The 23,724-nt window shown below is 55.9% G+C and overlaps 1 protein-coding gene across 6 annotated transcripts in view; it reads left to right on the forward strand.

Annotated features, from left to right (window-relative positions):
- The window catches only part of LOC133348898 (rabphilin-3A-like), a 50,979-nt gene that overhangs the window by 24,809 nt on the left and 2,446 nt on the right, over positions 1–23,724 (forward strand). For all 6 annotated transcript variants that reach the window (XM_061561997.1, XM_061561996.1, XM_061562000.1 and 3 more), the window contains 14 exons: positions 2,373–2,482; positions 4,368–4,511; positions 5,640–5,769; positions 6,476–6,562; positions 8,395–8,599; positions 8,969–9,079; positions 9,882–10,079; positions 17,451–17,627; positions 18,155–18,234; positions 19,570–19,644; positions 20,882–20,991; positions 21,370–21,496; positions 22,077–22,240; positions 23,257–23,338. In XM_061561997.1, the coding sequence (XP_061417981.1) occupies positions 2,403–2,482; positions 4,368–4,511; positions 5,640–5,769; positions 6,476–6,562; positions 8,395–8,599; positions 8,969–9,079; positions 9,882–10,079; positions 17,451–17,627; positions 18,155–18,234; positions 19,570–19,644; positions 20,882–20,991; positions 21,370–21,496; positions 22,077–22,240; positions 23,257–23,338 (1,770 nt within the window). In that variant the 5' untranslated portion in view covers positions 2,373–2,402. The remainder of the gene's footprint in view (positions 1–2,372; positions 2,483–4,367; positions 4,512–5,639; positions 5,770–6,475; positions 6,563–8,394; positions 8,600–8,968; positions 9,080–9,881; positions 10,080–17,450; positions 17,628–18,154; positions 18,235–19,569; positions 19,645–20,881; positions 20,992–21,369; positions 21,497–22,076; positions 22,241–23,256; positions 23,339–23,724) is intronic.

Consider the following 23,724-nt stretch of genomic DNA (forward strand, 5'->3'; position numbering starts at 1 on the left):
GTTTCCTGGGCTTGCATTTTGATTTCCGAGCGCGCCTGTTTCGTCGGCCAGCGTTAATGCGACCGTTTTGCTTTCCTAGAATTCACTCGAACATCCCCGATGTGGCCCGCCCGGTCACAACGATGTCGCCGCCACGAACACGAAGAGAGAAAAATAACAAACAAACGGATGCCGTCAGTCGCCACCTTTTGATATCGCCTTTGTTGAGACTCCCCGCAATCTTCCCCGGTAGGCGGAACCTACGTGGGAATTTATTTGGCCGCACCGAACCAAACCCTCCATGGCCGGCGCGGTGAAGTATGGTCAAACAAAACGCCACGACCGACACACGACATCCCCTCTCTTCTCTGCCACTCGAGTTCTCCAGCCCAGAAACAAAAACAATGCACGCTTTGTTGCAATGCCGTGCTTTATGCAGAGCCTCCAAGTTGTGTTTACGCTATGCTGCCATGCAATTGCTCAAGGGGGAGCGGAGAGCGGGGTGCGGGTAATTTGTTTTTGCCGGACCAGCGTTTAAACCACGGGCGATCGCGAACGAACACGGGATTTGCACCACCACCACCGCCACCATCACCAGATACAAACGACAAAGATCCCCTGTATAGCCTCTACAGACTTTAAGGGGAAAGTGCTGTGAGCGAGCACCTGTGAAGGCCGGCACGGCACACGAGGAGGGCGGGTGGCCAGCACCGCGCCCGGCCACCTGGGCCTCCCTCCTGGTGATGTTTTACACGCACCACCAGGCGTAGTACTCATTTGAGGCCGAGTCGACCTACAGGAGGTCCATGACCGTTCAGATCATCATCACTGGTATTGGCCGTGAACTCGGGCCACTAACACTCCCACTCCGCACCACCGCCGCCAGCGATCGGCTCCGAACGAGCACAAATACCCACGGTCTCCAGCGGTTTCCCGTCTGACCGGTTCCACGCGCCTCCTGTTGGCGCGTGCGGCACGCCCTCGCCGCAAGCGGCGCCGCAACCAGCACCGCAACCGTGGCTGTCATTCTAACCGGGTCGGTCCTGGTCGGCGTGTGCCCGGCACACCACATCCAGTATACGTCTCACGACACTCTGTGGCTACTTGAGTCACGCCGTGGTGGCTAGGAGATGTTAACTTCCTCGCCTGGTATGCAGGAGGTCGTGGGTTCGATCCCGACCCTCTGACGCCTGTTGTATATTTGGAGTTTGCGTCCGGTTTTTTCCTCCACATTTAGAATCGGCGCGTGTTTATAGTATTGACTGCTATAAATTTCGACGTGATAAGCCACGTCGCTGAAAAAGAGCTACACAGCTTACCTGGTTACATTAAAACAGTTAAGTTAGTTAAGTTATAGTTAGTCAAACCTTCTGAATAGTACCAGTGAGCTTTAAAAAAAATTACACCTGGCAAACCACATCCAGCATCCGCTTGGCACATGTCAAACTACTCCGGTGGGTGTGGAAAAATATCCGCCGAGAAACAAACAATACCCCAAGGGGACAGAACTACCGCTGCCGGTAACTCGATGGCCAGGAAATGGGAACCACGCGAGCCCCAGGTGGCGCTCCAGGTGGAGCCCCAGGTGGAGCTCCAGGTGGCGCTCCAGGTGGAGCTCCAGGTGGAGCTCCAGGTGGCGCTCCAGGCGGAGCCCCAGATGGAGCTCCAGGTGGAGCCCCAGGTGGCGCTCCGGGCGGAGCTCCGGGTGGAGCTCCGGGCGGAGCTCCAGGCGGGGCTCCGGGTGGCGCTCCGGGTGGAGCTCCGGGTGGAGCCCCAGGTGGAGCCCCGGGTGGAGCTCCAGGCGGAGCTCGAGAGCTCGGTGTGGGGCACGAGACGATCGATCGGTTTCAGGGCAGCGGCCGATCGTTACGCGTCAAGCGTCGCGTGAAACCGCGCGGCGATCAAGCCGCCTCCGTCTCAACTCGTGTCAATAATTGGCACTCATTGTTATAAACGGAGTGAACCTACGGCAACACAAGGGGCCGATGCTGTAGAACCCACACGGACAGGTTCTTGAACCCACTTGCTCAGACCGCCATCTTGCGGGTTTGGGGGGCGCCTCGCAACACGCACTTCCCCATCCTGCACGTGATTCACCAACCCCCACCCCACCGCGCGAGTCGGTGGTCCCCGGCGTTTTTGGTCCCCGCCCCACCGGCGGTCTGTGAGGCCGTGGGAAATGGGGAACCCGAGGAACCGTTGCAGATTCTGCTTTTGAAAAATATCCGCCACCGCCACGCGGTCGACCCGCGGGAAAATTGCTGAGCGTTGACAGTGTGGGGGGGGGGGGGGGTGTAACCGCTGTGCCGAGCGTGCAGACGCTCAACGTGCTCGCGCGGCTCTGGAGCAGGAGTCTAAGCGGTACCCGCTGACCCCCCCCCCGGCGCGTGCAGGGCGATCGAGGGAGCGAGCGGGCGGGCGCCATGACAGACGCCGTGTTCGGCAGCAGCGTCGCTGACCGCTGGGTCTGCCCCAACGACCGCCACCTGGCCCTGCGCGCCAAGTGAGTGCTCGCCGGGACACGGCCACGGTCGCTGCAGCTGCACCGCTCGCACCACCACCACTCCCACCACTCCCACCACTCCCACCACTCAAACCACCACCAACATCACCACCACTCCCACCACTCCCACCACTCAAACCACCACCAACATCACCACTCACGCCACCACCGCTCACGCCACCGACGCTCGCACCACCACCACCACTCGAACCACCACCACCAACACCACCACCACTCTCACCACTCAAACCACCAACACCACCACTCACGCCACCACCGCTCACGCCACCACCACTCCCACCACTCACGCCACCACCACTCCCACCACCAACACCACCAACGCTCGCACCACCACCACTCTCACCACTCAAACCACCACCTACATCACCACCCATTCACACCACCACAACCACTCCCACCACTCAAACCACCACCCATTCACACCACCCATTCACACCACCCATTCACACCACCACCACTCCCACCACTCAAACCAACATCACCACCACTCGCACCACCATTCACACCACCACTACCACTCAAGCCACCACCGCTTGCACCACCACCACCACCACCACCACTCCCACCACTCAAACCAACATCACCACCCATTCACACCGCCACCACTCACACCACCAACACTCACACCACCACCACCACCACCACTCCCACCACTCAAACCAACATCACCACCCATTCACACCGCCACCACTCACACCACCAACACTCACACCACCACCACCACGGGCGGCCGAAACAAAACAAAAAACCCGGATGGGAACCCAGGCTCTGTGCGTCACCGGCACGGTGCTCTCTTGGGCTCTCTTATGCGCGTCGTGGTCGATTCCTTTTCATGTTTGTATTTCTGGACTTCTGTCCGTGCCATGTCCCACCTCTCAAAGGCGCGGGTGCGGGGAGAGACTGCTGTGAGTTCACTCGGCGACCTTTAACTCAAAATTGTTGCGATATTTCGGTAAAGGGTGGCAGGCTCGAGCGAGAAAAGTCGTTTTGACGTCGCTCGCCCTCTCACCGTCTCGCTCGCTCCCGCGCCTGCACGCTCCCTCTCCCGCTCACTCTTTCCCCCTCTCGCTCCCTCGCCCGTTCGCCGTCATTGTGAGCCCTCAACCCATCTAGGCCACATTGTCCGTAATTTATTTTTTTCCAAAATTATGTTTCTTATCGCTGGAAGTTTTCATTTGGAGCCCTGCATCTAGGGTCCGAAACAGCCCCCAGAAGTTGAGGTTACAGAGCTGGTTTTGAGGTCGAGCCATCGGATCTGTTGATCCACACTTAGGGGCACATATTTTAACGTGACATGCAAAACGAAGGTCACGGTATGTGAATAAAGCTGGCGGTTTCTCTTGTCGGAGTTGGACTCGAGCCAAATTAAAAACGAAACCAAGTTGAGTGGATTTTTTTTTTTTTCTTCCGCATGCAGTCATCGGTGCCCAGGCTGAGACCAACAACTCGCCACACTCGAGATGCCTCGCGTCTCACTTCGAGGCCTCTCACTTACCCCCCCTCCCCGCCTCGAGGTGTCGCCAGAGGTCGCAACCGGGTGCCCGATACCCGTACCCTACCCGATACCCGGCTACCCGTACCCGGCCAGGTACAGGTATCCGTTTGCGACCCTGGTGCGGCCGGGTACGGGTACGGGTAGGCCGTGAGTCACTGGTGAGTAACCGTTTGTCACTCATTTCGGGTAGGGTACGGGTAGGTAGTTTGCGACCCTGGAGCGGCCGGGTACGGGTAAGGAATCAAAACCCGTTTGCGACCTCTGGGTGTCGCACGCGCCAACGCACGCGTACCACCCCAGGTGCACGCGTACCCCCACGGCGTGAGCCGCTGCCCACGTGTCGCGTGCGTGTCGCGTGCCGTGGCGCAGGCTCAACACGGGCTGGTCGGTGCACACGCACCGCTCGGAGAAGCAGCGCAGGAGCGAGACGCTGAGCGAGGAGGAGCGCGAGGCCATCCACAAGGTCATCGAGAAAGCCGAGAAGATGGAGCTGCTGGAGCAGGAGCGCATCGGGTGAGCGAGCGAAGAAGAAGAAGTAGAAGAAGAAGCGTGGGAGCGGAGCGCCTCCGTCGCGGATGTTGGAGGTCCCTCGCCGAAACGTCACGGCTCGCGTCGACCGGTGTCCAGATCGTCGCGAGCACTCCGCCACTTGTCCGCGTGTGGTCACCTCCACTTGCAACCCCCCTCTTCCCCGTGACCTCCCACCCCCCCGCTGTGGAAACAGACGACGCTCCTCCTCCTCCTCACCCTCCCTTCCTGCCTCCCTTCTCATCATCCTCATCACCCTCTCCATCCCTGATGAAACATCTTGGCGCTGCCATTCCTTCTTCCGCTCCTCCTCTCCCCCTGCTGCTGCTGCTGCTCATCTTGCGCCGTGCCCTCCTCTTCTTTGTCCGTCTTGGGGCGGGGTGGGTGGGGGGGGGTAGCGACTTCCGCCCCGACCGCCCCCTGTCCCTTTCCCGTTACTTTCTCGTTGCCCTGTTCACGATCGCAGCCTTGACTCCACTCGCTCTCGGGCATGTCGCGTCGCCCCGGGCACAACCGCTTGCGTATCGACTATGTCACCGCATGTTGGGCAAGTCTCGCCTGGAGGGGGGGACCCCCTAGTGACACGCAGGCGGTGCGCGTAGCACTGGTCTGAAGATGCACGACGCTCAACAGAGACTGTGTGTGTAACCCCCACCCGCTTTGTCTGCACGTGATCTACGTGAATGTCGAACGGAAGGAAGCTCCTGGCCTCTCGTCGTGGACTCGCGGATTTCAAGTCGCTGGCGCGCACGGCCCCCTTTGCAATTCGCGATTGGGATGCTTGCCGCCGCCGTCGTGCGTCACGGCAAGGGCACGCGCGAGATTGCCGGTTCGGCAACCGCGGCTTTACCGCGTCGGTAGAGGCACTCGTTGGACGCTGGCGCGTCTCGTCTCCGCGATTCCCCGAGTTCGTTCCAAAAAACTTCTCCTGCGCGGTATCCATGCCGCAGCCTGCGCGCCGGCCCCACTTGGTTGCGAGCACCGCCAGCCCACCCCACTGACCCCGGTCGACGCCACCCCCCCCCTCTCCCCACCGTCCCATGACCCTCGCCACTGACCCTGGCCTGTGCCCCACCCCCACCCCACCCCCCCCTCCCCTCCGTGACACTGCAGGCGGCTGGTGGAGCGGCTGGAGAACATGAGACGGAACGCGCTGGGCGATGGCGCCGCGCGCTGCGTGCTGTGCGGGGAGCAGCTGGGCCTGCTCGGCTCGGCCGCCGCCCTCTGTGAGGACTGCAAGAAGGTGAGGGGGGAGGGGGGGGAGGGGGGGGGTCGGGGTGAGTTGGGGGAGGTGGAGGTGGGGAGGCTGGCTGCCAAAATGGCGACAAACATCAAAAGGATGTGCTCAGGCTGAGCGTGATGGTGGAAGTCAGTCGTGGCGTCCAGTGTCTGTGGGGGGCGGGAGGGGGGCGGCGGAGGGAGAGGGAGCCACGGCGAGACGGAGTCATGAGCTCACAAAGCTGGCGTCCACGCAGACACAGACACGGACACCACACACACAGCCACCACCACGGGCACACACGGCTACCAGACAGACACGGCAGCCACAGACACGGCAGACACAGACACGGCCACCACAGACACGGCAGCCACAGACACTGCTGGTAAGAGGCAATTGCCGCATTTGTGAACAGTGGGGAGCAATGGCGCAGTAGTTGGCGCGTTGCGCAACGAACCTGCTGACCCAAGTTGGACTCCCCGCTAGGTCGTCTCGGCCTTAAACGAGTACCTGCTCGCGGTTTGTGATCATCGGCACCGGGGTGACAAAGGCGGCTGGGCGTGGTGTCGGCCCACCAACTCCCGTCGCGTTTCAGTGCCGACCTTCATAGGTGGTCGTGCTGCTCGCCAAACAGCACTTGCCCCGACAGTCCGCGAAGGCTATACGGGGGACGTTTGTCTCTGTGTGTGCCGCCCCCCCCCCCCCCCCCCCCCCGTCTCTCTCCCGTCAGAACGTGTGCACCAAGTGTGGCGTCGACTCCGTGTGCAGCCGCCAGCGTCCGCTCTGGCTGTGCAAGATCTGCAGCGAGCAACGAGAGGTGAAGTGTTCGATCGGGACGGGGCACAAATATTGATGATGACGCTGATAATGACGTCCCCTGGCCGGTGCCCCTCCAGCCAGCCCCCCCCCACCCTCTCTAGCAAGCCCCACCCTCTCGGAATCTCTGTGGTGCTCGATAGGTCTCTGTGTTGCTCTATTTATCTTTCTGGATATGCACATGATGCCGTGGGTCCTCTACCTAGCTCAGTAGATCTCCACGTAACTCTATGGATCTCCATGTAACTGTACAGGTCCTCTGCGTAACTCAATAGATCTGTACAGGAATTTGTGGATCTCTGCGTAACTCTGTGGATCTCCACGTAACTCAATAGATCTGTACATGAATGTGTGGATCTCTACGTAACTCTGTGGATCTCCATGTAACTCTGTGGATCTCTACGTAACTCAATAGATCTGTACATGAATGTGTGGATCTCTACGTAACTCTGTGGATCTCCACGTGACTCAATAGATCTGTACATGAATGTGTGGATCTCTACGTAACTCTGTGGATCTCCACGTAACTCAATAGATCTGTACATGAATGTGTGGATCTCTACGTAACTCTGTGGATCTCCACGTAACTCAATAGATCTGTACATGAATGTGTGGATCTCTACGTAACTCTGTGGATCTCCACATAACTCAATAGATCTGTACATGAATGTGTGGATCTCTACGTAACTCTGTGGATCTCTACATAACTCAATAGATCTGTAAATGAATGTGTGGATCTCCACATAACTCAATAGATCTGTACATGAATGTGTGGATCTGTACGTAACTCTGTGGATCTCCATGTAACTCTGTGGATCTCTACATAACTCAATAGATTTGTACATGAATGTGTGGATCTCTACGTAACTCTGTGGATCTCTACGTAACTCAATAGATTTGTACATGAATGTGTGGATCTCTACGTAACTCTGTGAATCTCTACGTAACTCAATAGATCTGTACATGAATGTGTGGATCTCTACGTAACTCTGTGGATCTCCACGTAACTCAATAGATCTGTACATAAATGTGTGGATCTCTACGGAACTCTGTGGATTTACACGTAACTCTACATGTCCTCTGCATAACTCTAAGGACCTCTATGTAACTCAATAGATCTGTACATAACTCTGTGGATCTCCACGTAACTCTGTGTAACGCGTGGTGTTCTGTAACTGCCGCCATTGGGCTGTGGTGGTCCCTGTAACAAGATCTGCTTCGGCTCTATGGGGGCCCTCACCTGCTGAGATAATAAAGTCCGCGTCTGAGCCGTTGTATAAATCCAAATTGTATAGAACAATTGCTTTTACCCTTTCTGGCAATAGAACAGGTGTTAAGATGTTAAAACAACAAACAAAAACCTCGTGCAAGGAATTATGTCTGCATTAACCACACATGCTTGTGTTGAACATGCAAACAAAAAACATGCTCTGGTTGTTTATGCATTGTCGTTTCACCTTTTGGCATTCTCTGGTCTTACTACTGTTTGAGACGAGGCTCTTGAGAAAGCTGTCTCTGGTGTGGACCAATCAGTTTGAAACACAATGCATCATATACTACCAGAGCGCGTTTTTTTGTTTGCATGTTCACCGCAAGTACGTGTGGTTAATGCGGACGTGATTTCTTGCAGGAGATTTCTGTTTGTCGTTTTAACATCTTGACACAACTGTAAAACCAATTCTTATATTTTTATACCGGCAAGGGAGATCCCACGAAATCCAAATTTCACCGTCGCATCATCCCCCGGCGTCCGCCACCACGATGGCCGGCTCCGTCCGGTGTTCACCGCCTCCTCCTCCTGCCCCTCTCGCCCCGCGCCCGTCTCTCCGCTAGGTGTGGAAGCGCTCCGGAGCGTGGTTCTTCAAGGGGCTGCCCAAGTACGTGCTGCCCCCCAAGACGTCCGGGGCGGGGGGCCGGCACGACTCGCGGCCCGTCGCGGCCACGGTCCTCGGCAGGAACCCGCAAGGGGCGGCGGCGGCGAGGGACCAGGCGGCCTCCGCGCCCGACACGTGCACCTACACCTGGGTGCGCGGTCGCGGTGAGTGATTTGGGGGCGGGGGGCGGGAGGGGGCCGCGGAGAGTTTCGCGTCGTGAGCGCGTGGCTGCCGCACACGTCATTCCGCACCCACCGTTTTTATACTTTATTTATTTTTATTATTGACTTGCTCACCTTTCCTATACTTTGCCCTCCTATCGGTGTCGTTTGTTGTTTGTTGTTTTTCTAACTTTCTGACCCGCCCCCTTACTGGACATCTGTGAACAAGCTCTGTAGCTCGTTGGTTAGCGAGTGAGCGAACGTGTGAGTGCGCGAGCGAACGTATTGCGCGCCGTCCCGTCGGGTCGCCTAACGAGTGACACTCCTCCCCCCCCCTCCCCCCTCCGTCCACCTTTGGACGTCGCGCCGCAGTGAGGATGGGCGAGAGCGACTCCGACTCGGAGCGCAACTCCAGCTCGGACGAAGACGACGCGGGGACCCGGAGGGCGCGGCACGCGGCGGGCGTCGCGCGGGCCGACTCCGGTGAGGGCCGCGGTTCCGCCGCGCGGCGCTAGCGGCCGCCCCAGCGGCAGCGGTAACGATGGCAAAGTTAAACCGGCCACCGTCTTCGGCAACAGCTGCGAAGGCGACATCGTCACCGTCATCGTCGTCGTCGTGGGCCGCAGCGACAGACGCGATCGGATCACAGTCGACGGCCAATCTTCCGAACGCAAGAGCCTCCTTGTAACAAATGAGTCTTGAGATTCACGTCGGGCATTGTTCATCTTGTTGTCCTTCGCCCGCACCTCCGATTAGCGCGGTTGGCTACGTTTGGTGCGAAAGAAGTTCAACATCTTTGTCGGTTGGTCCCAAGCCATCGTTGGAAATTCCATGGCTCTGTGGCAGGGGCCTGCTGTGGTTGGTAGAGATGACAACTGTTGACGGGTAACTCCAAGCATTCTATCTACCCACAAAAATGTGACCGACGGAGTTAACCCCTACCGGGGTCGATCGAATGAGGTCTAGGGAGAGCCAGTGCCGGCAGTGTTTGCGATGATTTTTGTTGTTGTTGTGCAGTCATTGGTGACCCCGCGCTGAGATGAATCGGCTCACTCCGCTTGAGAACCCGGTTCAATCACACGCAGCAGCAGCTGCTGAAACCCGCATACGAACCCCGGGGATCTCAGCGGTTACCGGCTCCGCACCTCCCCTCCGCCCGACCCAAAACACTTCCCATTTTAGCGCGGTCGGATACGTACGCTGCGAAAGACGTCCGGCATACATACGTACATTAACCGCTTGAACCGTGACCCTTGACTCCAAACTCTTGACCTTTGGTGCCCAGCGAGCAGCGACGGAGCCGGCGCGTGGCCGGCAGGGTCGGCGGGCGGCAAGCTGAAGGGCGCGCAGGGCGCGCTGGGCAGCCGGGGCAGCGTGGGCAGCGGGGGCGGAGGTGCCGGCGGCGGGTTTGGGGGAGCGACGAGCGCCACCGAGAGCTGCCAGGGCGACGCTGCCGGCGACGGCGACAGCGACGCGAGCCGGGGTTAGTGGGCGTGCGGGCAGCGGCAGCGGCAGCCCCGCATCTCTCGCGCACGCACGCACACACGCACCCACGCATCCACGCACGACGTGAGAATGGCTGCCGCGGTACGGCGATACCACGGCATATCGGCTGGCTACGTACGGTGCGAAAGAAGTTCGGCGTACATACATGTCGTATGAAATATACATGTCAAAGCCCACGATACTCGCACAATCCGGTTTGTAGAATATCGTTGTGTCGCCGCTCACTAAGTACGATCGTAACCGTTGCAGATAATGGGTTATGACGTCGCTGTAGGACAACCGCAGGGTTTACGTGGAACGTTTGTGCTGCTGCTGCTGCAGAGCCCGTCCGTGCAACGTTACCTCCCGGGGGGTGTAACAATCCCCCCCCCCCACCACCTTGCCCTCCCCACCCTCCACAGTGATTCGGTACGAACTGTTGCCACCAAATTAACGTGGAACGTTGCCTCAACAATCTTGGCCCAACAGCCCCAACGGTTGCAACCCCACGCTCACTGGGTATTCATGTAACATAGCGGGTGCATGAATGTAGCACGGCCTCAGCAGAGGCTGCGTGGGTCGCGTTTGACATCGATACGAAATCCAAATCCAAAACTCGTCGATTCTCGCGTTACACGGGCATGCGATCAGATGCTCGAGAATCGATGCTTTTCCCTTCCACATTTAGAATCGGCGTGCGCTTAGAGTATTTGGCTTGCGACAAATATCCACGTGGTATAAGCCACTTCGTTGAGCTGTCATTTGTGACGGCCAGGTCGCTTCTGACAAAGAGCTACGTAGCTCGGTTGGGCCTTACCTGCTAAGATTTAGATATCACTTGATCCCTCGGGGCGTCGTTACACTGTCACACATGCCACCGTAGTGGCCGTCCATAAATTACGTCACGTACCTGGGGGGGGGGTTGTCAGACATTTGTGACGATGTGTGACGAGGGGGGGGGTTTTAGAAATGTGACGTCACGTAAAAATGCGCAGCTTTAAATAAATAAAGACAACACGTTCTACTTCATTAAATAGACTTTTAATGTTTTCTCCTACAACATCAGAGTGCAGCGCCACATTAAATACACACTACAATGACAATAGTTTAACGCGATTTGAAGCATGTTTTATTTTTTTTTGGGGGGGGGCAGAGCTTTGTGACGTCATATTTGAGGGGGGGTCTGACTTTTTGTGACGCCGTGTGACGAAGTGGGGGGGGGGGGGGGGGAGGTCAAAAATCGTCCAAATTCGCGTGACGTCATTTATGGACGGCCCCTTATCACTTTAGCCAAATCCAACCGAGGCAAGGCAGGTCAATGTTTCTTGGAACGGTGGCTTCGTAAGCAAAAAAAAAATTAACGAACGCTCTTAACTGTGTAGTAACGTTTCACTGTAAAGCGCCAAAGAGTGTCTTTATAAATTGTTCCGTCATCTGCCTCAGCCAAAGTGCGAATCGAGCGGTTCCGACTTTGGTCTTCGTAGTAGAAATAGTAAAGCGCGCAGTGTGTTTACAGCGGCAGGTGCTGCGTTATTTTACAGTCGTTTCGTTTTAAAAAGTTTTAAACCATAGCGATCCTCATGTGCCGTTTCGACAGCGGTGGTGTTTTCACCCACGCGGATTTCAGTGGCCAGACTTGCCGCAAAAGCCAAAAAAAAAAACAAATGGAACAGAAAGGGAACGCGCGCGCTGTAGCTCGCCCTCCGACGTGCGTTTTATGTCGGGCCCATCGCCGCGTGTCGTTCAGCGCGACGTCCGACGTTTCGCTCCGGCCCACAATGCACGTCGGAGGGGCTCGCTGCAGCGCAACCGCGTGAACCTCACACACGGGTTTAGCAGCACGCACGGGCCTAGCTAGAGAATAGAATGCCCGCCCCGTAGGTTTTGAAGCCGAGTGGCGTTTCATCGTCCATCATGATCGGCCATTAGCTCTGTCCACTGCTGGATGAAGGCCTTCCCCAAGTCGTGGCCATCCATCACAGTCCCGCGATGCATCTAGCTCCGTAAACAAAGATGGCGGCGCGGGTCTGGTGACGGCGCGTCGAGTTAGTTTTTGTTTTCGTTTGAGCAAAGTGTTTGTTTGGTACTTTGGTGGTTTTTCTTTTTTCTTTTTCGCTCGAGTTTCCAAAAGCTGTCTATGCACAGAAAGAACACTCCTCCTCGGGCTCGATCCACCTCTTCTCGCAGGGACGTCTACCGTAACACCGCCCTGCACGCAACGTCTCTCTCTCTCTGCTCGCGTTGATGATTTCGTCGTTGTGTGTTTTAATTTGCGCGCGCCGCAAATGCGCTGCTGAGCGGGGGGGGGGGGGAACCCTGGCTCCTGAAATGATTTCTTTGGCCAAAAATAACAACGGGAGAGGGTTGTTCGTGCGTTCTGAATTTGAGATAGCTCACGGTAAAGCCATGCTCCTCCCAGCCACATTGGATTCCACGGTGATTCTTCATAATTCACCCGTTGGCCATCCGCTTCGCCTGCCTTACCTCTCAGAGGCGCGGGGGCCTACGGACAAATCACCCGGCCTGTGACCAATCTCATCAGAAGCTGGAAAGCTGAGCGGGGCTGAGGCCTCGATCTAGCGCTCCAATGGGTGGGCCGAGTCCATGCATAAAAAAGCATGCGTCAAAAGGCTGCTGTGCTCCTTGCCCTCACCAACCCAGCTCGAACCGCCACGGTGAAGTATGATTAAGTAACCACCCACCCCCTCCCCCCACGAGCCGCCAAGGCGTGGGAAGATTTCGTGTTCAGAAGCGGATTGAATTACAAGGGGGGCTGTGTGCACGACGTGCACACAGCCCCCCTGCTCCAAGCAAAAAACCCCGACGTATCTAGGACCGATTGGCGCTCTCCGTGGGGGGTTATGGAGTTGTTGTTTTTTACCAGGACATCCCCTCCCACCCCTACCCCCGGCGCGTCTTCTCTGCGCGCGCAAACGCTGGCTGCTGCACGGCCTTGCCTTCTTCATTCTCACTGCCTTAATAACAACGCCAACAACAATAATAGTCCTAATCCTTGATGATGCCATTGATAGACTGGTTGGAAAATTGCCGTCTCTCGCCTGCCCTTGTTTGCTATCGCGTTGATTTCGCACGAGCGCGCTCTCTCCGTGTGCCACTGCCGCTGCCAATGTGAATCGCGAGCCGTCGCCACGCTCCTAACACGGTGAGGGCTTCACAAACTCGAGTCCTCATGGCCCAGCCACCACGCTACATCTTTCCGCATTTACCAACTTACTCCCCGCACGCTCCCCCCCCCCCCCCCCGCACTCAAATGAACTCGTCTCACGCTGCCACGGTGCCCGATGATTGTTCAAACGCGTCCCAATGTGGTGCGCGCTAACCAATTAACGCTGCGTTGGGTGCGCACGCAGACACACATGGACACGTGTTTAGATGATTATGCATCCATGTTGGGCTTGTTTTGCACTCTACGTAGCCAACCGTGCTAATCGGAGGTGCGGGGGGAGGACAACAAGCTAAACACAAAAGGCTGTTCTAAATCAAATTAGTTTTTTAGTCTGGATTTTTTTTAAAGTGCATATAGCTCCCGTGGCTTCCTGATATCGGAAGGAAGAGCGTTCCAGACTGCCGCAGAAGCGACAGACTGCACGCGGAGATCTCAAATCTTAATTGGCATTGGCTCTGTGGACGCGGAGAGAGCGTTTAAGTTGCTCGCCGTGTCACGTGGGACGAGCTTAACAATGATCGGGCGCGTGCGGCAGCGTGGAACGGGTTTAAGCGGCGCAGTATTTGAATGTGCGAGGAGTAATTGGGATAACGCGGAAAAGACGCAGCGCGGCGGCGGCTGTGGGCCCGCGAGGACTGGAGTTTGAGAAACCCTGCGAGTCTAACCGCTTGCCCCGCCGTCGATTTGTGTCGACGAAGAGATTTATTTTTTAAATGTAGCGACGAGAATCGCTTCAACGATGGCCACGAGCGGACCGCCGCCACTGACCGCGACGACGAGACGGGTCGCGACCGAAGACGCAGGCCGAGAAAATTTTTCACGCGATAACACGACAACTTGACACTCGTCAACAACAACACTTCGATTTAAAGCTTTCGTGACTGCAGGGATTCATCTTCTTGGTTCTTTCGGTAAAGTCACGTAGAAGGGAAGTAATAAAATAATAAAAATAAAACATAATAAAATAATTCTCACGACGTTTCGGCCACAACGCAAGCAGCCGTCCTCAGGTGAAGACTAGGTCTGTCGGGGAGACAGACGCTGTCTCCCCGACCGAAACGTCGTGAGAATTATTTTATTATGTTTTATTTTTATTATTTTATTACTTCCCTTCTACGTGACTTTACCGAAAGAACCAATAAAAAAAAACAACACTGTGCGTGCGTGTTTGTGGTGGGGGGGGGCCTTCTAAGAAAATCGCCGACGTTTCGGGTAACAAGTCTTCGTAAAACATTGAGGGCCAAGCGCTGCCAGGAAAGTACACGACCACAATTTGATTCGAAAGGTAGCGCCCACTGAGATTATTAACCATTTTTCAAAGGCGAGCTGGCCAAACGCGTGATGATGGCTCATCGAAGTGGCATTATATCGTCAAATGTCGGTCATTTATAGTCGCAGCCAAGTTATCTAAATGCATGTTTCGAAACGGCGATTTTTATACAAATATATCATTTGTTTCGTTAAAGGCCACAATGTTGTTATGGACGGACGTGCTTTTATTATAATTATCAACTGTGCTTTGTGCACCACTGCCAACGCAGCAAAGAGCACGCAGCATCGTCATCGCCATCGCCAAATGATTTAATTATCGAGATGATTCCGTTGTGGCGAGGAAGACCAAAAATAGCCATCGACTATTCCTGTAGATAAACATTTACCGAGTTTCACCGATTTGTCCGAGCTGATAATATTGGATGGGTGTAGGAATTGCTGCCTCAGGCGTTCTTCGTTTTAAAGGCCCCCCAGGCCACAGTCGGCCTCTGGTGGCCTTTTATTAAACCCCCAAATGGTTCCAAATCTTGTGGCGGTCCTCAAACTGATGATGTCTTATAGGCGAAAGTGCCCCCCACCACCACCACCACCACCTAAGATAATTATTAGTGAAGAAAACGTGCTCGGTTCGCGACCGCACTCTCGATAGAGAACGACAACAGCAGCAGTACCGCGCGCGAAAAATACCACCGACAGAAACACAACAGCCGGGTAACTGTCTGAGCCGCCGCTCGCTGCTGAACGTCTGTGAGAAAAATAAAAAATAAAGAGGTTCACGGCTCATCGGATTTCTCCAGAATAAATATTCAGATTTTGACCTGAAGATTCAAATTGAAAGAATGAACGCCGCGTCTCTGTGCTTTCTCTCTCTCTCTCTCTGTGTGTCACTAACGGCCCTTGCGTTTGCTCTCTGGCTGGCTCCTCTCTTTGGTGGCTTGTGTTCGGTTCATGCCTTTCCAATAAAAACTTCTGCCCCCACTCGGTAATCCCCGCATGCGTCTTCTGGATTTGTGTGCGCGCCTCACTTTCGCTTGTGTCTCGCTACGCGGTTGCCTTCATGGGTTGCGAAGGGGACGGGCGGGCGGGCGGTGAGCAGCGCTCCAGATAATCTGCGCAATCTCTGGGATTTATTGGGCGCCGTGGTGGCTACAGATGTTAACTACCTCGCCTGGTATACAGGAGGATCGTTCGGTGTCGATCCCGACCCCCGACGCCTGCTGTATATTTGGAGTTTGGATGTTCTCCCCGGGGTCGTGTGGATTTTTTCTCTGGGCTCCTCCAGTTTTTCTCTCCACATTGCTATAAAGTTCCACACGATGATGAGCCAACTTCGTTGAGCTATCATTTGTGGCCAGATCGCTTCTGAAAGTGAAGCTAATAGCTCTGTGCGCTTTACCTGGAAACATAAAAAAAATTTCGTTTTATTCGTATCGTTTGTTCAAAGTCATTTGTTTACCTTTTGCTATACTTTGCACTCCTATCGTGTTTTTGTACTGTTTGTTGTTGTAACGTCCTGACCCCGTGCCCCTACTGGACATCTCCGATTGGCAAGATTGGTTGCGTACGGCGCGAAAGAAGTCCAACACACACGCACGCGTACGTGCAAACGAGCTTTATAGCTCATCGGATTCCCTCGGCAGCAGGTTTAAGACTTCACTCCAGTTATAATTATAAAGCAAGGCCGTAGCCATGGAGTAAACATTGGGGGGAACCAAAAATCTTCCAGGGGGTCCCAACCCAGAAAAATATCTAAATTTGAAAACTAATTTCCTGCCATTTCCTGCCTAAAAAAAAAAAAAAAATCACTAACACATGGGATGTACTTTTTATTTAATTTTTGACAATAATGTCTAATAGTGTATTCTATTACATTGCTCTGTTTTAACTTTTTTACCATTTCTTGTTTCATTGTATGTTCATGGCAGATATTAGGGATTAATAAAGTCCAACCATAATCATATAAACAGAAATTGATGCATTGATTTATATGAAGACAAGTCCAGATATTGTGGCCAAGATTTAGCAAATTGTTGTTTTTATTTACATAGCATAGCAATTATTATTACTTTTTTATATTTTTATAGCATTATATTGGGGGGGACATTTTGAGCATATTTGAATATTGGGGGCGGGGGGAATGTGCCCCCCCCCCCCCAATATATATTATAATTATGGCCTTGTTATAAAGCATCAAAGTTCCCCGTGTAGTCTCAACAGACTGTTGGGGTGGGTGCTGTTCACGATTAGTACCTGTGAAGGCCCACACGGCACACGAGGGGGTGGGTGGCCTTCGTCTCCGCAGTGGCGATGTTTACACACCGCACCAGGTACTCATTTGAGGCCGAGTTGACCTAGGAGAGGCTCAGGACCGTTTCAAACAATCGTCACTGGCGTTGGCCGTGAGCGGGTTCGTAGCGCAGCGTAGCGCTAACAGCCGCACTACATACTCACCGTGAGAGCGGTCAGGTGCGGACTGCACAACTCCCCTTAGATTCTGGCAGAAGGACGGAAGCGATGCCAAGAAAATAAACTGAGAAACGGGAGCAAAGGGGTTCAGGAGAGGTGAGGATGGAGCGGAAGAGGTGGCTACATCAGGACCCTGCTGCTGCTGCACGGAGGAGCGGCGTCTGTTTTCACAGCGGGCGGCCGTGAGAGGGGAGTGATTCGGGGTGGGGGTAGCCCACACACACAGGTCATGTGGTTTAGGGGAGGCTTGCGCGCTGATATGGATGCAGAGATGGTCTCACGAGACTACGATGGAGACTTACGGTCCCCGTACCGAAGCGGACGAAGTCTCGTTAGTTCAAACCAGGGCATCCCGGTGCTTCGGCGTTTGCGCGACGGTGTGGTGGCGACAGCCGACATGACGTGGCTCGCGCTGTGGGGTGCGGGGGGGGCGGTGGTTTGCAGAGGGGTCGCTGCGCTCGCGTCTCTCCCTCGCCCCCTCTGACACCTCGTCGTCACTGGCCACCTCGTCGCACGCCGACGACGACGTCGACCGCGCCTTCTCCGCCTTCGCCGCCACCACCGCCGCGACACCGTCGCAGCAGCAGCAGCAGGCCGACCCAAACGACTCGGACGATGCCAGTGAGTCTCAGGCCTTCCCGATCGTCCGGCCTCCCTCCTTTCCGTTCCTCTCTCTCTCTCTCTCGGTTTTCCTCTCTGTTACAATCTGTGTTCCCCTCCCAGTACTCCTCTCCCGCTGTCCTTACATCTGTCTGCTTCCCGCTCTTCCCCCCCTCTTCCTTCTCTCATCTCAGTGTCCCCGATCTGTGTTCAAATCTCCCTCCGTCTCCCTCCCTGTGTCCCCCTGTCTCTCCTCTCCGCCCTCTGTGTTTCTGCCTCTGTTCTCTCCTGTTCTCATCTCTCTATTCCCCCCCGCCCCCTCCCCGTTCCCCCCTCTCGCCGCCGTTCCCCCGACCCCCGCAGCACCACCGCCCCCGCTGCCCGGTCTACCGATCCGTCGTCTCCGTGTGAGCGGAGGGGTTTGGTGAGCGAGGGAACTGTGGCCGTGGGGGGGGGGGGGGGGGGCCTGCGGGAAGTCGGGAGGTTTTGTGACGCTGGCGGCGCGTCGCGGTTCCGCCGCTGAACGTTCCGCTCCGCTCTCTCCGCAGCGACGCTCGGCTGCCTCGAGTTCAGTCTCCTCTACGACCAGACCGGCAACATGCTGCACTGCACGCTGCTCCGTGCCAGGGTAGGTGCACCTCCGCGGCCCCCACCCCCCTCCATCGGCGTTCCTTGTCTGCTCGCGGTGCACGTGGCTATCGAGTGAGTGGTGAAGGCGGTGCAACTGCACCGCAGCCTCTGGGCTACATTGACGGGGGTGGGGAGCGAGGGGGCAATTAATTCCTTGAACCAGTAGTCCATGAGTCCTAAATCAGATATTTAACTTATCAGCACCACTTGGGGTGGCATAGCGTGGATGGTTCCAAATTCTCTGTGCGGCCAGCAACAGCAAATCGTGCGTTAACCATTTCAGTTGGGGTAATTGAATCGTTAACTCGTACGAGTCATATCAATAAACCAGGTACGTACTGCGTAAGTTGCGCTACACAAGTTGGTACCAAATTCGGCCTATAGACTTACAGGGGCGCCACAGTGACGAGATGTTAACTACTTTGCCCGGTATACAGGAGGTTGTGGGTTTGACCCCGACGCCTGCTGTATATTTTGAGTTTACATGCTCTTTCTCCCTGGGGTCGTGTGGATTTTTCTCCAGTTCCTCCGGGTTTTTTCCTCCACATTTAGAATCAGCATCACCACCCGTTTAGAGTATTTAGCCACTATAAATGTCCACGTGACGATAAGCCACTTCGTTGAGCTATCATTTGTGGCCCGGTTGCTTCTGAAAAAGAGCTTAACTTAACCCTCCCCCACGGCCCATCCTGACTCCTCCCCCCCCCCCCTTAACCTGTATATAGTCTCGTGTCTCTTAGAGTTCTCGCCACTTGATCCAGTAATTTTGCTGTGACGGTGCCACCTGAAGACGGAAGCTTGTGTCGCCTCCGAAACGTCGTGATTTAATTTATTTCTATTTAATTTTTTACCTACGTGACTTTACTAAGAAAAAATAGTTTAGTTTACAGGGCCCATGACACCCGCACTGCGCCACTGGCTCTGCCTCTACACACTGGGCGACCGCCGTTTAGAAACGGGCTAAATGACTCGGAAGCATTTGAGTACAAAATTGCCGCGTTTTCATTCCTACGATACGTCCAAGAGCTTGTCCCTGCACAGCCCTGCTCGTGCACACGCAACGTTGCTCCAACCGTTGTAACCACACGCCAACGTCGGCCCAACGTTTTGAACGTTCACCGAGCTTTTGTCAATCCCACTGCTGGATGAGGGCCCTCCCCATGCCGCGGTGGGTCGTGAGGGGTCAATTTGCCCGTCCTTCGTTCGTCACGGGGTGACGATCAGCGCGGGTGGCAAAAGGCGCGGGGAGCATAGAAGGGCAGTACAACAATGGATTTTGCTGCATGACCCTCGGCTCTCAACAACAAAGTTGCCCCCCCCCCTCCCACCGCAGGGTCTAAAGAGGAGCCACTCAGGGGGGCACGCGGACCCCTACGTCAAGCTGCACCTCATGCCCGGAGCCAGCAAGGTGAGCCGGAGCCCCCCCCGCCGGAGCCCCCCCCGCCGGAGCCCCCCCCCGCCGGAGCCCCCCCCCGCCGGAGCCCCCACCCCCCCACCAGTTCCCCCACCCCCCCCCCACCACCACCACCACGGCGCTGCTGCTCCTAATACTGATTAGCACGTAGTAGACTTTCGCGACCAATATTATCCGTAACAAAGGTTTTTTTGTTTGTTTTGGGTTAGATCGCGTCAATATAAATGTGTCGTTGAACCCGCCACCACCCAATTGGTAAAGGGTTTATATCGCGTGAACAAAACGTGCCGATTGGTTACTATTCCGGCGCGCACCCGGTGCGTTGGAGAGTAAACCCACAACATTCACAGTCCGAGTGCGGCATTTCGCTGGTGATGACAACGACCCGCTTCATCGGGCGTATTCGCCAGAATTGTGAAGAAGGCTTCCTGTTTCTGTCTTTAGCCTGTATTTGAGTATTCAAGACCGAAACACTCGTGCAGTATTTGTTCCACCTAGTCCCTAACATTCGGTAATATTCTCTCCGCTTCTAAGTATTTGTGACCATTCATAGTTTTTTATTTTATACAAAAAAGGTGATGTTTTTTTCACTTGTTATAAATTGTTGTTTCATCGAGTTGGCCAAACTTCTTAATATAGGATCACAGAGCTTGGGGAAATTGTTGGGACTGGAAAGCGCCGGCTCTGGTCGCCGTCCGGCTCGTCTGCGATGTCCCCCCCCACCTCACTGAACCTCCGCATTACAAAGTCTGCTACAGCAGCGTTGCGAGACGCCGCAGGAATGAACGACACTGACATTTGTAGGAATGCAACGTTAAGCGTCGCGTGCCATCACCGCCGTCCTTACCCGACGGGGTCGCGGCTTGCTGGTGCGCCGCTGTGGCCGTGAAGACAGATGCCTGGCTGGTGGTCTCTCCCTCACTCTCTTTCGCTCTCTCTCCCTCACTCTCTTTCTCTCTCTCTCCCTCACTCTCTCTCCCTGCCTTTCTCTCCCTCACTCCTCTCTCTCTCCCTCCCTGGCTCTCTAAAACTAAACTATTTTTTTTTGCCAGGTAAAGCCGCCAACTGAGAGATATAGCTCTTTTTTCCACGGAGCAGCCTGGCCACAAATGATAGCTCAACCAAGTGGCTTATCGCACGTTGATTCTGAACGTGGAGGGAAAATCCAAAGAGGGTGGTCCTTCCTGCCTGTCCGCATAGTGGATGTGTGCGGTGTGTGCTCCCCTCTCAGGCGAATAAGCTTCGCTCCAAGACGGTGAAGCACACGCTGAACCCCGAGTGGAACGAGCGCCTCACGTACCACGGCATCACGGACGAGGACATCTTGAAAAAAACCTTACAGTACGCACGCACGCACCAGCGCGCATCGTCACTCACAAATGACTGAAGATCCCCCCCCCCCCCGTGTAGCCTCTGGCAGACTGTTTGGGGGTCAAGTGCTGTTGAGCAGTGGAACTACAAAGGGGCAGCACATTATAATTGTATTGTGACACTCAGAAACACTTCATCTAGCAGTGGATAGACCAAGGGGGGGCTGTAATATAATTCCAATAATTTCGACACAAATGTTGATAACCTCTTTTCTTCCAATCGTAGTTCGTGGTCACTCCCCCCCCCCCACCCCTCCCTCGACACAACCGCCGACAAGAGGCGGTTATTCACCATCGCGGTTCGTTTTTCTTTTGTCTTCCCGATTCTCTGCGACCTTCCTGTGGCCAGGGTCTCGGTGTTCGACCAGGATCGGATCGGTCACAACGAGTTCATTGGCGAGACGCGCGTCGCCCTTCGCCGGCTCAGCCCCCAGCAGGCCAAGAGCTACAACGTGTGCCTGGAGAAGCGGCTGCCTGTGAGTGACGCCCCTCGCCGCTGCCTGACGCCTCCGGAGTTCGATCGCCGCTCTCCTCGTTCTTCCTTCACATTCGCCGGCGAGCCGTCACTTTAGACGCGTTTCGTTTTCAACGCGTCGGGCTCTTTGCGGCTAGCGTTACGATTCGTAATTGATTTTGTTGGAGGGGAGGGGAGGCTGGTGGTGGGGGGAGGGGTGGCCACGTAAAGTAATCTGGCCCAATTTACGTCGCTGAAAACCTTTAGAATCGGTACCTACCCAGACCTCTGAAAGTGCATCATTTCAATAGTATTGACTCGGATCAAGCAAAACTCTGGACCGGTTTTGTCCCCGTCTCCGTTTGAATCGATGCTGGTGAAATTGCCAGATGTTATAGGCAAGGACCCTCTGTTTAAGACATTGGCCTTAATTCGATTCGCACGGTTGGCTACGTACGGCGCTAATGAATTTCAAGATACGTACGTCCATAATGCATAATAATGGTGATATCATCTCCGTTGTATGACTGAGAATCTGACGCGTGTTGGAAAGCCGTCGCAGAATCCTTGCGCGCTCATTTCCCTTCCTCGTTTCCCCGCAGACGGAGCGGGAGGCGGGGGAGCGGGGAGCGCAGCGGGAGCGCGGCCGCGTGCTGCTCGCGCTGCTCTACAGCAGCCAGCGCGGCGGCCTCGTCGTGTCCGTGATGCGCTGCGCTCACCTCGCCTCCATGGACTCCAACGGCTACTCGGACCCCTTCGTCAAGATGTGAGCAACCCGCCCCGTCACCCCGTGTCGTCTCCCCGTGTCGTCTCTCCGTGTCTCCCACGCCCGCCTCCCCGTGTCTCTCCGTGTCTCCGCGTGTCTCCCACGCCCGCCTCCCAGTGTCTCTCCGTGTCTCCCACGCCCGCCTCCCCGTGTCTCTCCGTGTCTCCGCGTGTCTCCCACGCCTGCCTCCCCGTGTCTCTCCGTGTCTCCTACGCCCGCCTCCCCATGTCTCTCCGTGTCTCCGCGTGTCTCCCACGCCCGCCTCCCCATGTCTCTCCGTGTCTCCACGTGTCTCCCACGCCCGCCTCCCAGTGTCTCTCCGTGTCTCCACGTGTCTCCCACGCCCACCTCCCCGTGTCTCTCCGTGTCTCCCCGTGTCTCTCCGTGTCTCCCCGTGTCTCCCACGCCCGCCTCCCCGTGTCTCTCCGTGTCTCCGCGTGTCTCCCACGCCCGCCTCCCCGTGTCTCTCCGTGTCTCCGCGTGTCTCCCACGCCCGCCTCCCCGTGTCTGTGTCTCCCACGCCCGCCTACCAGTGTCTCTCCGTGTCTCCACGTGTCTCCCACGCCCGCCTCCCAGTGTCTCTCGGTGTCTCCCACGCCCGCCTCCCCGTCACCCCGTGTCGTCTCCCCGTGTCTCTCCGTGTCTCCATGTGTCTCCCACACCCACCCCATCACCCTGTGTCTCCTACCCCTAATGTGAGCTCTCACCCTGTCGCCGACTTTTCATCCCCGTGTCTCCCACACTCGCAACGTCTCCCAGTCACCTCGCTTCACCAGTCGTCATTTAAGGCGAAAGGTTTGCATGAACAGGGCCATTGCCTTAATGCCTCGGCAACTTGAGGCGCCTTACATCTCATCTCAACCGTACGCCAGTCTAGTCAAGAGGGGACTCCCATTGGCAGCTGTCCCTGTGCGGCACACGTTGTGCCCGCCGCTCCTCACGCGAGCCGCCCGCTTACACCCCGGTGTGACGCCCCCCCCCCCCCCCCCCCCCCCCGCGTGTTGTTCCGCGAGCAGACAGCTGAACCCCGACTCCGGGAAGAAGTTCAGATTCAAGACCGCGGTGAAAAAGAAGTGCCTCAACCCCGAGTTTAACGAGGTGAGGACCTCCCCAACAGGTTACGTAATCTCGCGCGTCTCACAAAACGAGGTCACGGGACGCGAGGTGCTGCTGCCTGGTCTCGAGCGGTGGACGAACGAAGCGGCCGTTCTCTGGCAACCACCAGGTGACCAGGTGACGGGTGCGCTGCTGCTGCTGCTGCCTGCCTGCCAGAGTTCTGAATGAACATCACCTCGTGACGCGATGGCGGCGATTGCGATGTCGCCTACAGATTCAGTCTGTGCACACAGAGTGCCGGGTAACTTGTATACAATACGGCACATGGCGCAACATGAAATGTGGAAATCTTGTCGACGGGTCACAGGACAGACCCAGGTGCCGTGGGTTGACCGACAGAGATGACTGTGCTCCCTACGGTGCCAGCT

The sequence above is a fragment of the Lethenteron reissneri genome, chromosome 28 (assembly GCF_015708825.2).
Source record: "Lethenteron reissneri isolate LAM-NWPU_2019-01 chromosome 28, ASM1570882v1, whole genome shotgun sequence".
In the NCBI taxonomy this organism is placed as follows: domain Eukaryota; kingdom Metazoa; phylum Chordata; class Hyperoartia; order Petromyzontiformes; family Petromyzontidae; genus Lethenteron; species Lethenteron reissneri.